The 15,000-nt window shown below is 36.6% G+C and overlaps 1 protein-coding gene and 1 long non-coding RNA gene across 2 annotated transcripts in view; one reads left to right on the top strand and one right to left on the bottom strand.

The window, feature by feature from the left end:
* Window positions 1–15,000, bottom strand: part of LOC136843607 (uncharacterized) — a 268,880-nt gene that overhangs the window by 105,937 nt on the left and 147,943 nt on the right. The gene's annotated exons all lie outside the window — the stretch shown is intronic.
* Window positions 12,645–15,000, top strand: part of LOC136844503 (heat shock protein DDB_G0288861-like) — a 39,270-nt gene continuing 36,914 nt past the window's right edge. The window contains exon 1 of the mRNA XM_067113827.1: window positions 12,645–12,823. Coding sequence (XP_066969928.1) covers window positions 12,811–12,823 — 13 coding nt within the window. The 5' untranslated portion in view covers window positions 12,645–12,810. The remainder of the gene's footprint in view (window positions 12,824–15,000) is intronic.

Below are 15,000 nucleotides of genomic sequence, written 5' to 3'. Positions count from 1 at the left end.
CTGTGCTAAATGACAATCAACAAACAAGAGTGCCACACTACTGCAAGCTATGTGTCTATGCTTGACTAGGCTAACACACTTCGTAGAAGAGGAATATGATTCTTAGATAGTACAAGATGGAGTACTGTAGGCAAAGCAATGTTCACAATGGGAATCCGGAAATCTTGACCAGCTATGGCACATGCAGTTTGCAAGGAGATGGAACCGTTCATCTACTGGTGATTTCATACAACAGGTTACATGCAACATGGATCTGCAATGCAGTGGATGTTGTAACATACTGGGGAATTATGAGTGAAAATTAAATTGGAATGCGTACGCAAAATGAAAAAGCAGGCAACAACACTGCTTCTTAACACTGAGAATAATCAGTCACTGATTATTCTCGAAACATAAGTAAGACTAACTCTGGTATTCCAATACTTATAAAACAAATACACCACAGTCAAAATCACGAGGATCTCTGAGGGAGAACTCAAAAGGGAATGTATATGAGAACAAGAGAACAGGTGGAAAAATTCAAGTAAATGGCAAAAAATGGTGAGGCCGGACAAAAAAACTTCCAATCACTTTATCTTGGTCCATGGACAAGACTTGAGTAGATCAGAGCCAATTTCCTGTAGAAGAAATAACCATGGATGCAGCGTCACATACAGTTCCCCACCACAGAGGAATCAGATGAAAAGTACCAAGGCGCATCTGGATCACAGAGTCATCAGTGCTCAAGGTCCAAGGTGGTTTGATAAGGGCCACCTTCAGAGTGACAGCTTCACAGGGACTCGTGGGGACTCGACCAGCGTCCCTATCCAACAGAATACGCGACAGGGAGACGTCGTATTGTACACTAGCCAAGGATGTCCCGTTGGGGCCAGTATTTACACCAAATCGGCGTCGATGGTGGTCGTTTTGACAGTTCCCTCTTAATGAGGCCATCTATTATTCTCTTCTCGGGGCATGCGGATAATCCCGGTAGGTACCTGAAAGGTCGTTGAAAGCTGACCAGTAAAAGGCTCAAGGAATAGAAGTAACAATAGTGAGATAATTAGATTTGAGAGGCGAGGTTATGAGGGTGGAGATGCAGGTGTGGGACAGGTCAAGGAAGTGACCCACAGTAGTGTTTGCAGGTAACAAGGCAGGGAGAAATTTCCCTCGAATAGATCTCAGGGAAATTGACAAGGGACTGTTTAATAATATGTGGAGGGTGTAAAGTCTCAAAGAGATTTTCTTTAATGTGTGAGAAAGGTTACTAACTCCCCCTCGTTGGCGAATATCAGATTTGGTGTGGTACTTTTTTAATTACCTGCTCATTTGACACCTGGAAGGCCATAAGGGATAAGGGAGTGGCGTGGGAGAAACGTCAGTCAACTTCACACAAACCTCTTGTAGTTCTTTAGCATTTTACTTTATTTCTTATATAAGTATTAATACAGAAAAAGCATAAAACAAGTGGTCAACAGGACATTTGTAATAATATATGTAAATAATATACTGTCGTGAACAAGTTTATTTTCATAATTTGTGTGACATATTATTGTTCCCTTCTTACCTGTGTCTTTCTTCTAAGTCGACGAAGCAGTCGTCCACAGCGTCTCTTCCATAGTCTGCAGCTCACGATATTATTATTTAGAAGGGTTATATATGAAATGTAATTATATCTCCCAGAAAGGCGTAATGGAGACGAAATGGGTAGCTTCTTACTTTAATGATGAAAGTTAAGTACATACACAAGTACAATTATGGTTACAATTTACTATCTTGAAACCACTCTTGCTAGTCAAAGTTCAGTTTATGGCTGGTTGGGACCATGGAAGCAAGGGGAAGAACTGCGTCTTCTTGTATTGGTGACTAGGGACTCGAATGATCTTCTTCTGGCTTCTGGCTTCTCTGGAACCCCTGGTTCTTCTTGCTATCTTCCATCTCCTCCCTTGAAATTCCTCATTGGAAGACTTTATCTGTAAGGCCTCCCCTCGAACAACTTGATTTGGAAGGACAGTTGTGGGTGTTGTTAAAATCTCTCCTTAGAGGATTTAATTGGAAATGACCTCAGGAGGGGGTGTTACTAGCACCTTCCTAGGATGTCTAATTGGAGAAATGGTGAACTACTTCACTTTGTCCAGGCCCTTTTCATGTAAATTCATGTGAACGCCTCCTATTGAAGGCGGGATTATAGATATGGCTGGAATGTTAACTTCTGACGAGGTGCTAAGAAATCCTTGGTCAGCTGAATCGCGAGGGCACAGGTTCCAGATTTTACAATTGGTTTTATGGCCCTGGGCGCAATACACTCGCTCACTGTTTTGAGTTCGTATAAGAGGGTTTCCTGCTTATTTAGCTTACTTGACATTTCTAGCCTCGCAATGCATAACAACCAAGGCTTAATTGTTGTTCTCTCTCTCTCTCTCTCTCTCTCTCTCTGTCTGTCTCTGTCTCTATTCTTTTTCTCTCTCTCTTTCTCTTTATTCTTTCTCTCTCTTATGCTTCCCTATTTAATTTTTCTTTATATCACTACAATATATATATATATATATATATATATATATATATATATATATATATATATATATATATATATATATATGTATGTATATATATATGTGTGTGTGGTATGGAAAAACCATACAACTTTGTTTTTCACCTACCTTCGAAAAGTTGCACACGTTGGTAGCCGACCGAGGAAGATCATCTCTCTCTCTCTCTCTCTCTCTCTCTCTCTCTCTCTCTCTCTCTCTCTCTCTCTCAAAATACTGTAAACCATGTGTTGAAATCAAACCTTGTGTACAAAAATAGTTTATTCTGTGAAACTAACATGTAGAAAGTTAAAAACATGGTAAATAAGAAAATTGCTAAAAGAACAAAAGAATGCAAATGATAAACGAATAACTTCCCCAAAAACCTTCTTAGCAAACATCAAAATTATAAATGGGATTCTTCCCCATTCCAGCTCCCTAATAATAATAATTCGTCTCAATTGTATTAAGTGTCTTTTTGTCACAGTTCCTTTAAATGACCACTTCCCGTAATGGTTATATTTTATACATGCACAATGTCTGTGCGTATGCATGACTAATCATGGCTCCATTTGAAACATATGGGAAGGAATAAATATCCCACATTAATAACAAAATCACAAAGGTCTGTGATAATATCACAACACCATGAACACGTGTAAAAGCACTGATAATACAAATGGCATAAATAAATCACTAAAACAATAAAAGTACGGATAGGCCACCAAAATGTTAATTAAAGTGTTTCGGAACTCACCCTTTTCAGCAAAGAATCGGAGCCTGGAATTCCAATGTCTGGCTATCACTGTTTCTCGCCCAGAAATGCCATGCATTTCACAAAATGCCCTTTCACCTAATGTCTTCCACCATGCACAAATTCACATATCCAATTGGCTCATCTAGAAATCCGCTTAAAACCGAGCCCCAGGCCTCTAGAACATTCTATCTAGAACACAGAGACAGCAAGCTCCCCACGGACACGTGTTGCTGAATTAGCTTGTAAACGAAAAACGTCCAGGTCACATCACACTCCTCTTACCTGCGAAACGGATAAACATCACAGGAGCCTGTAATGTCTTGATCATGTACAAAAATTCCCACATACAAACACACACACACACACACACACACACACACACACACACACACATATATATATATATATATATATATATATATATATATATATATATATATATATATATATATATATATATATGTATATATATATCATATACAAATACTTATATATATTCATAAATATACATATATGTATCATATACATACATATTTTCATAATTATATATATATATATATATATATATATATATATATATATATATATAAACAATTACAGAGAAAAACGAAGAAGGGTTGTAAATCCTGATCAGTTTCGACTTTATCACTAAGCCACTTTCAAAAGAATGATACAGTGCTAGAAATTTACCATATCCTAGCAGGACAGTACTATGTACTTATGTGTTGTCCTGCTAGAATATTTATTTATTTTATGTTTCTACCACTATGTATCAGTCTGAAAATGGACTAGCAATAAAGACGAAACCGATCGGGAATCACAACACTTTTCCATTTTCCCCTGTGGTTTCTGGACACATAAATTACGTGTCAAAGTTATCATCATATATATGTATCTATACACAAATATATATACATATATCTATATGTATATATAATTAAGGTGGACCATTTAATATATGACTGACCAATTATCACTTTTCTTATTCAAAATGGCCAAACATTACTATGATACACGTTTAAAAGGCAAGTAACATGGAAAGCAAGCCTCTGCAGACATGAAGGAACATAAGTGAAAAACAAAAGAGAAGAGCAAAACAAGATTCAACTAATAGGCATATACATACAATGAAACAAACTATCGTATGGGCTGCTGTGGAATATATATATATATATATATATATATATATATATATATATATATATATATATATATATATATAATATATATATATACATACATATTTAACGTATGTATGTATGTATGTACGTACGTATGTATATATATATATATATATATATATATATATATATATATATATATATATATATATATATATATATATATATATATATATACATAATTCATTATTATAAAAATGACGCAAATTCTTAAACAAAATATAGGATGGTCACCTAGAATTCTAATTTACTCAGTTTCTCCCTTATGTTTCCGTACCTCTTACTCCTGTCTTCCAAATCTCACTTCCTTGTTGTTTTTACCCTTATGCCTGTTCTTCATTCCGTTTCAAGGAAGAAAGAACAAAATCAATGGCAGGATTTTCTTCAGGCGATGCACAATGCTACATTTAAAGTGAATAATTACAAGAAATAATGATCAAAGCAGAGTCAGTTAAGTTACCGATACATTGCACAGATCTCCAGTCGCCTTGACAACAGCCCCATCCACAAGTGTTTGTGTACGCGCGTGTGCGTGTGTGTGTGAGAGAGAGAGAGAGAGAGAGAGAGAGAGAGAGAGAGAGAGAGAAGGGGGTGGTTTCGGGGGGAATCTCTCTTGTTTGGAGATCCGTTCCAGCGAAGGACTTGAAATTCTGCGCCAGAGGGGAAGAGAGAGAGAGAGAGAGAGAGAGAGAGAGAGAGAGAGAGAGAGAGAGAGAGAGAGACTTTCTGGTTTGAAGTTCTTTGTTCCAGCCAAGAGTATTAAAATAAGCACCAAATTCAAAATTTCTGAGGATGATATTAGCTTCATCAGAAATGAGATCATTACACAAAACTCTTCCCTTTGTAAATTTAAAAATAAGAATAACAGTTGAAAAGTTACTAGCGGTGATAGAATTCTTAGTTGAACTAAGTGCTGCATAACAAACACTAATCAGTATTCAAAGATGGCACATTAAAGGTTTAAAAAGGTACTATGGCATTTCACACACCCTCAGTAACTCATCATGAAGATAAGGACAATAATGATACCACTATTTTTCTGGCAGTTTGCACGGTCCCCACGATCCCTGGGAAAAGGTCATTTTCAACTAGCTGAAAGCTTTTTGTTCTGAGAGTGAATTCAAGAAATGTTTGTGGCTTTGAGTTACCCGGTACCAGCTTCACTTACCTTGTAGACTTTATCGTTGTGGTTCATCAAGCACAGGATAGTGAGTGTATACATACATGCATATATATACATACATACATACATATGTATATATAAACGTATTTATCTATATATATTTACCTATATACATATACATATAAATATATATATATATACATACATATATATATAATCTATATATATATATATATATATATATATATATATATATATATATATATTATATATATATATATATACAGAGAGAGAGAGAGAGAGAGAGAGAGAGAGAGAGAGAGAGAGAGAGAGAGAGAGAGAGAGAGAGCATTAACAATGTATTACTTTAAATTGTCATCCATATTCAAAAACGTCACAAAGAATTCATCCATTGACACGTAATCCTTCGTCTTTCTCCAAGACAAACACTTATCATGCCGTGTTCCCCCATATACATACCAACACGAATTTTGACTATCACTTGGAGAAGAAAAGCAACATTAATGATAAAGACGAAAGCTGCTTACCCTTCGAAACAGCAGACACGTGAGGTACTTAACTGGTAATCAAGATTCTAGAAAGAGGAAGTTGCCGAATTGCGCTATCTCAAAGATTCTAACCTATTTGCAGTTGTACACTGACAAATGCGAATGATTTTAGAAGAACTGACATAAATCTTGCGCATAACATACGGTAAGATAATAAAAGCAACGTGGAGCGTGCACGCGCGTGGTTAAGACTGATCTGGTCCCGGCCCATAATTTTCTCCAAGTCAAGGACGGCGTGGAGGTGGATCATGTAAACAATAGTTGGCTGCTTTGAGTGCGCAAGTATTGTGATACATTTGAGCTGGATCTTAAGGCAATATCACACGAGCACGTTTTCTGGCAACCTTCAGCATCTTGCGGTCTAAACACCACCGAGTAGCCGAATGCTTGATGTTAAGGTGCTAAAAGATGCCAAAAACTACCCATGTGGCCGCGTGTTTGTTGGGTATTCTTTTAATCTTTTTTTTCCTTGCTTGTGTCTCTCTGGTATTACACTTCATTTTAAAAGCTACGGATTCTTAATGGAAACCCTTGGCTTTGCTATAATTCGTCGAATGCCGTTATTTATTACTTTCAATTGTATTGAAGGAACAGAACGTTCACATAGTTCAGTAATTTTAAATATTCATTACCTCACAGTTGGCACTGATTCTAATCTCTTTTTATACATACACACACAAACACACACACACATAAATAAATACATACAGTATTTGCGCGCTGCCTTTTTTTTTTATGGGGTTAACGTGAGTTTTGCACGTTCCTACCGTCAATCGTTCAAAGCAAAACAGCCAAATTAAAAAAAACAGGCAAATTAGTGCTCTAAAAATCGTTTGACGATCATCGTTAATCCATGAACGATAACCGAGCAAAACCTACTTTTATTTCCAATTCTCAGATGTGTAAGGATGACACTGCTGGCTCGCTGTTCTCTTCTTGGCCGCAGCTGATGCTAATACCAAAATCTCGAACTAGTCTTTTAAGTATATTTATCACAGTTCGAAGTTGAGATTTATCAGATATTCATCCTTGACTGTTCTCTCTCTCTCTCTCTCTCTCTCTCTCTCTCTCTCTCTCTTCATCATCATCAGCTTACCTGTTTACTTCTATCTTCAATGCAGAAGATGGGCAGCTGGGATGAACAACCTAATACCAGGTTACCTACGGTATAGAAGGAGAGGACAGAGCTGACCCAAGAGGGCAGTGATAAGTAGAACCATCATTAATACGAAAGTACTCCGGATAAATTATCACTCCAAAATAAAACTAAACCTGAATAAATTCTCGTGTAGAACTCGAAGAATTCACTTCATGAAGCTACATATATGTATCAAAGAATAAAAAAACGAAATTAAGTTAGGAAACCAATATTAATTTTTTTTATTTGGGAAGTAAAGACGAACATCGTACATTTTATTAAAGAGTAAATAAAATGTATAGAATAAAAAAAACTAAGTCTGTTAAACCTCTATGGTGAAATGACGAAAGGAAGTAACAATAAAAAGTCTGTACAAATGTCACTTATACCGTACAGCTATAGTAAAACAACTAATTAAAAGAAAACACTGATAAAAACTCGCCAAAGTGAACAGAAGAAAAGTGAGGAAAAAGAAAACTGAATAAAAAATGTTCTCTTTTACTATCTCAGTATGGTGATTTGACTAATGGGAAAAATAACGCAACATAAACTATGCCCCTTGCACCATGCCGTCACGATGAAATGGTGAACAATTATTAATGTAGCAAAATAGAGGAAATTATAAAATTCAGAAATCCTTAAGCAACACAGTTTTCCATCCTCAGTTTGTTCGAGAGCGCAGTATACTGCTTAACAAAACAAGAGCATAGAATCTATTTGGAATACACGAAAAAGCGAGCAAACGAGAGAGAGAGAGAGAGAGAGAGAGAGAGAGAGAGAGAGAGAGAGAGAGAGAGAGAGAGAGAGAGAGAGAGAGAGAGAGAGAGTTTTTTCTAGAATTAACGCTATAGAAAAAGATCAAGCAAAAGACTAGTTCTCATGGGTAATGCTACAAATATGTCTTTTATATATATATATATATATATATATATATATATATATATATATATATATATATATATATATATGTGTGTGTGTGTGTGTGTGTGTGTGTGTGTGTACATATATGTATTATATATATACACATACACACACAAGCAATATATATATATATATATATATATATATATATATATATATATATATATATATATATATATAACCTTCTCTTTATGTATAAATGCCACTATCAATCACTCACTCAAGCTTTAGCACTGGTGCATTTTCACTCATGAAGGCCTTGCTATCAGGTATTGAAATAACTCTGTATATATTTCCTATTTTGTAACAGCGTGGACTTCTAATTCTAATGCTAATACTATTCTTACATCTATTCGTTTGCGGAACCTGGCCTTGAATATCTCTGACAATGTCGAATACAAAGCTTGGAAACTGGAACAGCTGGACAATGACGAGGGAACGAAATTTCCAAAACGACACTTATGTCACTTCAACCAAGAGTTGAGGTCTAGCTGCTGATAAGACTGGATACTAGGTAAACTAAAAGATTAAAATATTCGGCAAGAAAAAGCTAGAAAACTGCCTACAAATCTACCAAGAAAAAAGTACATCCATTGAGACATTTGCAAAGAAAATGTCTAGAAAGTCATCTGTACACGTTATGAAAAATGTAAGATTATTCAAAGAAAATCGACGCTCAAACATTTATGTTTAAGCTAAAAAGTTATCTTGATGTGTGCTCAAAAGAAACTATTAATTATATTTGTATACAACCCAAGGAAAAGTTATAGATTTTATCGCGTTAATGTGTACAAGCCCACTGATCAAAAAAGAAAAATTGCGGCAATCCCAAACTTGACAAGAAATTCCTGTCTGTCCTGAAAATATAATCGTTACTTCACTCTGGCACATAAGCTTCATGAGCGGAGCGAGCAAACCTTGACGTTTATATATCGTGTAGTTGAAAACTCGTGGCAAAACTCAATTTTACTAGCGGAGCGTGCAAGACAAATATTAAGGTTCTATGCCGTTGAGTTCAAAAGATATGACCAAAACTAAATTCCCATCACCTTTGACCCCGTAGTATGACTTGGGTCTTCGATCCACCGCATAAAACATTTAATACCCATGGTCCACAGATCTAAATGAAATCTGAAGTCTTCATCGTCAAAGAAACTGAATATAAGATGTCCTAACTTTCGGGGATGGATACACGTATATAGGGCTGGGCAGACAAATGTAAAGGTAGACGCACAGACAAATGAACAATTCCCAAGACTGTTAAATTCTTTATTCTCCTTTGCGGTTCTGGACCCAAAGACCTTTATTTGTCATTTGTTTTTCCTTGTACACCAGCACTAAATATCGAATGGTAATGTAAGTCAAGAAGGCGATCCGATAAGAAACACCTGTGAGATCGACAAGTGTTTGCTGCTTTTGAACACCTGCAATGCTTGCCAATACACATGGCTTTTTCACATGTGAACAAGAAAACACTCGATTTATCAAACCCAGAAGAATTCTGTCTGTAAGTGCCCTCTGCCTATTTCAAAACATAAATCTATCATAGTTATTTGTGACTTACTATTTTTATCAATCATGCGACATACAAATGGAACAGACTTAAAGATCTTTTGCTCGTCAAAGCTTCCAGTAATTCTAATATTAATACGCGAATGAAAACGCAGAGATGTAATAAAAAGCATTTGCATATAAAGATAACAAAATCAAAGAAATAAACATAAAAAACAAAAAATACACGCAGGCCATCAGGATAATGACACTGACTATGCAAAAACAAAATCAGAACACGCTTAATTAAAAGGCCCTGCAGCCGCTGATACTGAATTAAAATGAAATGAAGATGGACAAGCAAAACCTAACGACAACAGCCTAAATTGAAATAATCATTGCTAATGTATAATTGAAAACACCGCGTCGAACAATGTTAAAAAGATATCATAGATAGGCCATTGAGAACCAAACATGAGACAAACACCCAATAATGACAAGAACACCTGAAGGATGCGGTATTAACCCCAATATCTTTGTGGAAACAGTAACTGGGCAATCAATACCAAGATTTCTGGCAGGCAACAAGAGTATAGTTCAAAACGTCTTCGCGTCTCGATGCCACTTTCATCAATGGCAACAGCACTGGAGTTTTACATTTTTTTGTCATTTGTATTTTGTTTTTTGACATTATTTATATTTTGCCGTCAACCTCTGAACCAAACTGGAAAAAATTAATGAAGGAAAAGGAGGAATTGGTCACATCTGATGACAAAACTAAAGCCCTCGAGTCGTGCTCACATCGCTGGAACGGGCAACATTTCCAGCATCCTTTGCCATCTAGCCGTCGCCAAACTTTGTACCAACCGGCCAATACTGGTAACTAAAATCTAGTCGATCCTGTTCTTACTTGTGTGAGACAGCATGCAAGCACATGCGCGACATCAATTTCCTCCCTACTCAGGCTACATGTTGCAAAGTTCGGTTACAAGACGCTAAAAGATCGCGGGAAAAGTGAGCGTAGTCTACAGCAGCCTTGACTATCTCTGGGTCGCAGAATCCCTCAGAAATTCCCAGTCGATCGATATCGCCTTCAAAGGACGTAGCTAATCGATGACAGCTTAAGCTATTCTACCAGTCAATGGAGAAATAAACAATTCATGTTACTCGAGTTTTTAATTAAACAGATCAGATTTTTTACAAGTTGGCAAATCCAAATCACGTAGAGTTGGAAGTGTTCTATCATATTTACGTCCCACAACACTGTCTACAAGGAAACACGTTGCGTTTAAAGTTTCCTAGTGTTTGGGCTGGATTACTACATAATAAAAATAATAATGAATGCCCATTAACAATGCATACTCGAAGAAGCTTTCCGTAATAAAGTACTGCGATTACTTTACTGAACGCGGTTCTCGCATCTTTTGTTTTTTAGTGACACTTTGAAATTTGGCGCGAATAAATGCAAATGATAACAGGCTAAACATACTTCACTTGAAAAGAGGGTGAAGTTCTGAACATATAAAAGATATATATATATATATATATATATATATATATATATATATATATATATATATATATATATATATATATATATATATATATATATATATATATATATATATATATATAATATATATATATATATATATATATATATGTGTGTGTGTGTGTAATATATATATATATATATATATATATATATATATATATATATATATATATATATATATATGTGTGTATATATAGATATATATATATATATATTATAGATATTTATGTGTATATATATTACATATATACTTGTATATGTATATATATATATATATATATATATATATATATATATATATATATATATATATATGTATGTACAGTGTGAGTTGAGTGTGAGACAGTGGCTGGCATTGTCTTATGTTTCTCTAGACCAACCACCTGCCGGATGACACAGACTACTAGCGTTTCGTTTATATATATTTCTGTTTAAACATACATACACAAATATACATATATACATTATATATAAATATTATATATATATATATATATATATATATATATATATATATATATATATATATATATACATATACACAGTATATATATATTAGGCAAACAAGAGAGGATTCACATCTGGATAGAGCTCAGTAGCCAAATGGAACAACTATATCCGCTCATCAGCGAAAATACTTAAACTAAAAAATTACTTTCCTATACATTCCACCAGGTTACAGCTCTTCGTCTACCAAACTTCGGTTTTGGGCTCGAGAATGGTCCATTTATAGGGGATGGGGAAGAAGGAGAAGATTGGGAAGCTCTTTAAGGTAAGGAAGGGAGTTTGTGGAAGGTTAGTTGACGATAGTATAGGATGACGGATGGTTTATTTGGTGGGTGGTGGTAAATCTAAAGGAGAGAGGAGGGAGGGAAGTGGTAGGGAAAGGGAGTACGGGTCAAAGATGTGGGAGAGGCTAAACTAATGATAAAGGCAGACCAGTTCTTTTCTTTTTTTTCTCTCACTTCTCGTGAAAACTTGCAACTATCACAAATGAAATTCAAAATTGTATAGTGAAACCTCGCTGTTAGGAATAAACCATATTTTTTTATGACGATCCACACTTAGGGAATTCCTGAATTTCAAACCATCAGGAACATGCATACATTCACATGTAACAGGATACACAATCCGTTTAGAACTAGAATAGAATAATATTGTCGTGATAAGGTATAAGGAAAACAAAAGCTTCAAATTACCAAAGAACGCTTGGTACGTGAACGTGTCACAGACGCAACAAAATAACGGAAGCTACAGACGTATTATTTCACTTCCCCCTCCTCCCCCCAAATTTTTTTCCCCGACTGTCTGTGTCTGCTGGAGCTACAGCACCAACGGCGGCGGTGGTTGCGGAGAGAGAGAGAGAGAGAGAGAGAGAGAGAGAGAGAGAGAGAGAGAGAGAGAGAGAGAGAGCGGCTACACCAAACCAGACCGTCTCTCTCAGTAGCCTTTAGACAGTGGCGCCTTTGAGACGCAGAGCTCCGTGGCACGGCCCCTGATCGAGAGCCCCCTCCTCTTTTCCCATCGCCACAATTCCCGAGGGAGGGGTTGCTGGGCAAATTCACAAAATGGCTACGGGGGGTAAGTAAGCACGGAGGGCCGTGCACATCACTCGTGTGTTACAGAAATAATGGTATGAAGTACAATAAAATGCAGCGTTTTCTGTGCACGTAGCAACAGAACACCCTAAATTCTGATTGGTCGGCAGGCATGCATCTTGCAAGCACGCAAGCACAGGCGGTTGCCACGTCGGCTTTATGCCGGTAGATTTAGGTTTTTCGCTACGATGAAAACCTTTATAGAACGCACGTTATATTTCTCGCTGCGAGATGGAGGAGCGGGATTCCATTTACTCGGCCGACAGTGTGGCGTGGTACAAGTGATTCAGGCGAAAATGATCTATAATTGTAAAGTTACCAGTCAGCAGACCGCTTTTGAAGTCAGGCAACTCGCTTCAGACACAAGGACGTTTTGAAATTTGCATTATGTCTGTAAAAGTACAGAATGATTTAATACTGCAATCACTGATTAAACACCCGGTCCTAATAATACACCAATACTGGAAGAGTTACAGTCTAAAACAACCGGTGTAAAAATACATCGGCGAAAACCTACACATGCACATGCCAGCGACTAAAATCGCTCGCCTGGCAGGGTCGCACGTGGTTGACTATCGTACCGCCCTTTAGGCTGCACATGGCATAAACAAAATCCCGATATTAGCTTAAGAGAATCGTTGAATTGAGACACTTTCTGACAACGAAAATCATCAAATTACGAACAGCATATGGTGTAGGTATCCGAGAGGCAGGCGCACCAAAAATTTCAGCCTGAATCGTCCCGCCAAACACTTGTAATACAGGGCAAAGAATGTACCATTTTTGCTTGGCACCGAGAGCTTGCTTGCATCATAGCCGAGGTGAGGTGCCTGGGGGATCCATATGAACTACAACCAGAGAGATACATGATATCAGCACAATGATAAAAGGAGCTAATGAGGTGCGACCTGGCGCCGATTGTTCGCACCCCCTGTACATGGCAACCGGAATTCTCTGCGGTTCGTGGCCTCTAATCCTATTTCTTTTACGAGAAAAAAGAAAAGAGAGAGAGAGAGAGAGTGGGAAAGCCGAGACACACTTGTACATGTACATCCAAACATGTATTTTCCAATATTTCTTAACATACTCGTTAAGAAAGTCTGTCAAGGTATAATCAAAGTCATTATAATGCCTGCGAGCATACTGTGATTATAAGTTTGCTGTTGTGCATGTAATAGAGCAGACAAAGCAGGAACACACGTTACTTTCTGACAGGCCTTTGAATAACATTTGACCCAGTTAGGCAAAGACCAGACGAAGCCTTGGACTCAATATTTTCCCGATTCACCCAATCCCCCTTTTGTGTTATATGTGTTACATAACTTGATAAAAGAGCTGTCAAACTAGCTCGCACTTACATATATATAAATATATATATATATATATATATATATATATATATATATATATATATATATATATATATATATATATATATATATATATATATAACTCGTGTGTGCACAGAGGTGGCTCCAGGAAAAAACGCAATGGTAACTATATTATTCATATTGTTAATTGCTAAATCATGGATAAACCCCATTGCAGTAAAACTTCCACAGCATTAACCACTTTATACACCTACTCAGAGGGACCACCAACAGTGTGATGAATCCCCTGCACATAATATGCCATTCACCTTTACCTTGAAGACATTCTCAGTCCTCTTAGGTAGCAAGACCCTTTCTTTTCATTACCTCTGTCGAGTCATCTATCATATCCTTCCTAGATCCTACTCTCCTCCTTCCTCCTTGCATTTCAAGATTAAACACATGCCTCACCCGATCAACTCTTTAACAAACAGTTGTTCGAAACATATTCCGACACTCACATTCATCACCTGTACTCACTTCCATAAAGGTGCGTTGGATCGCAAAATCCCCTCATAAATTCTTACTTTGGCTTCCATAGACTATTCAGTCTTTTGCCAATCTTTTGCACACACCTGAATACCTTGCCTGCTACACCTATCCCAAGCTGTTTGTGTTGAAAGTTAAAGATAAAAAGAATAAAAAAGAAAACCGTGACTGTGAATGTTATAACAAGAATAAAAAAATATTTTTTTTTAGCTTTGGCAGACAAGGTAGACACTAATCTACTTTGGCCAAACATAACCAAGACATAAGACTCACTGTGGCATAAATTTTCCAGAAGTTTAAT

The sequence above is a fragment of the Macrobrachium rosenbergii genome, chromosome 12 (genome assembly GCF_040412425.1).
Source record: "Macrobrachium rosenbergii isolate ZJJX-2024 chromosome 12, ASM4041242v1, whole genome shotgun sequence".
In the NCBI taxonomy this organism is placed as follows: domain Eukaryota; kingdom Metazoa; phylum Arthropoda; class Malacostraca; order Decapoda; family Palaemonidae; genus Macrobrachium; species Macrobrachium rosenbergii.
The sequence above is the reverse complement of the archived record's forward strand: the minus strand, read 5'-3'. Positions and strand labels throughout refer to the sequence as shown.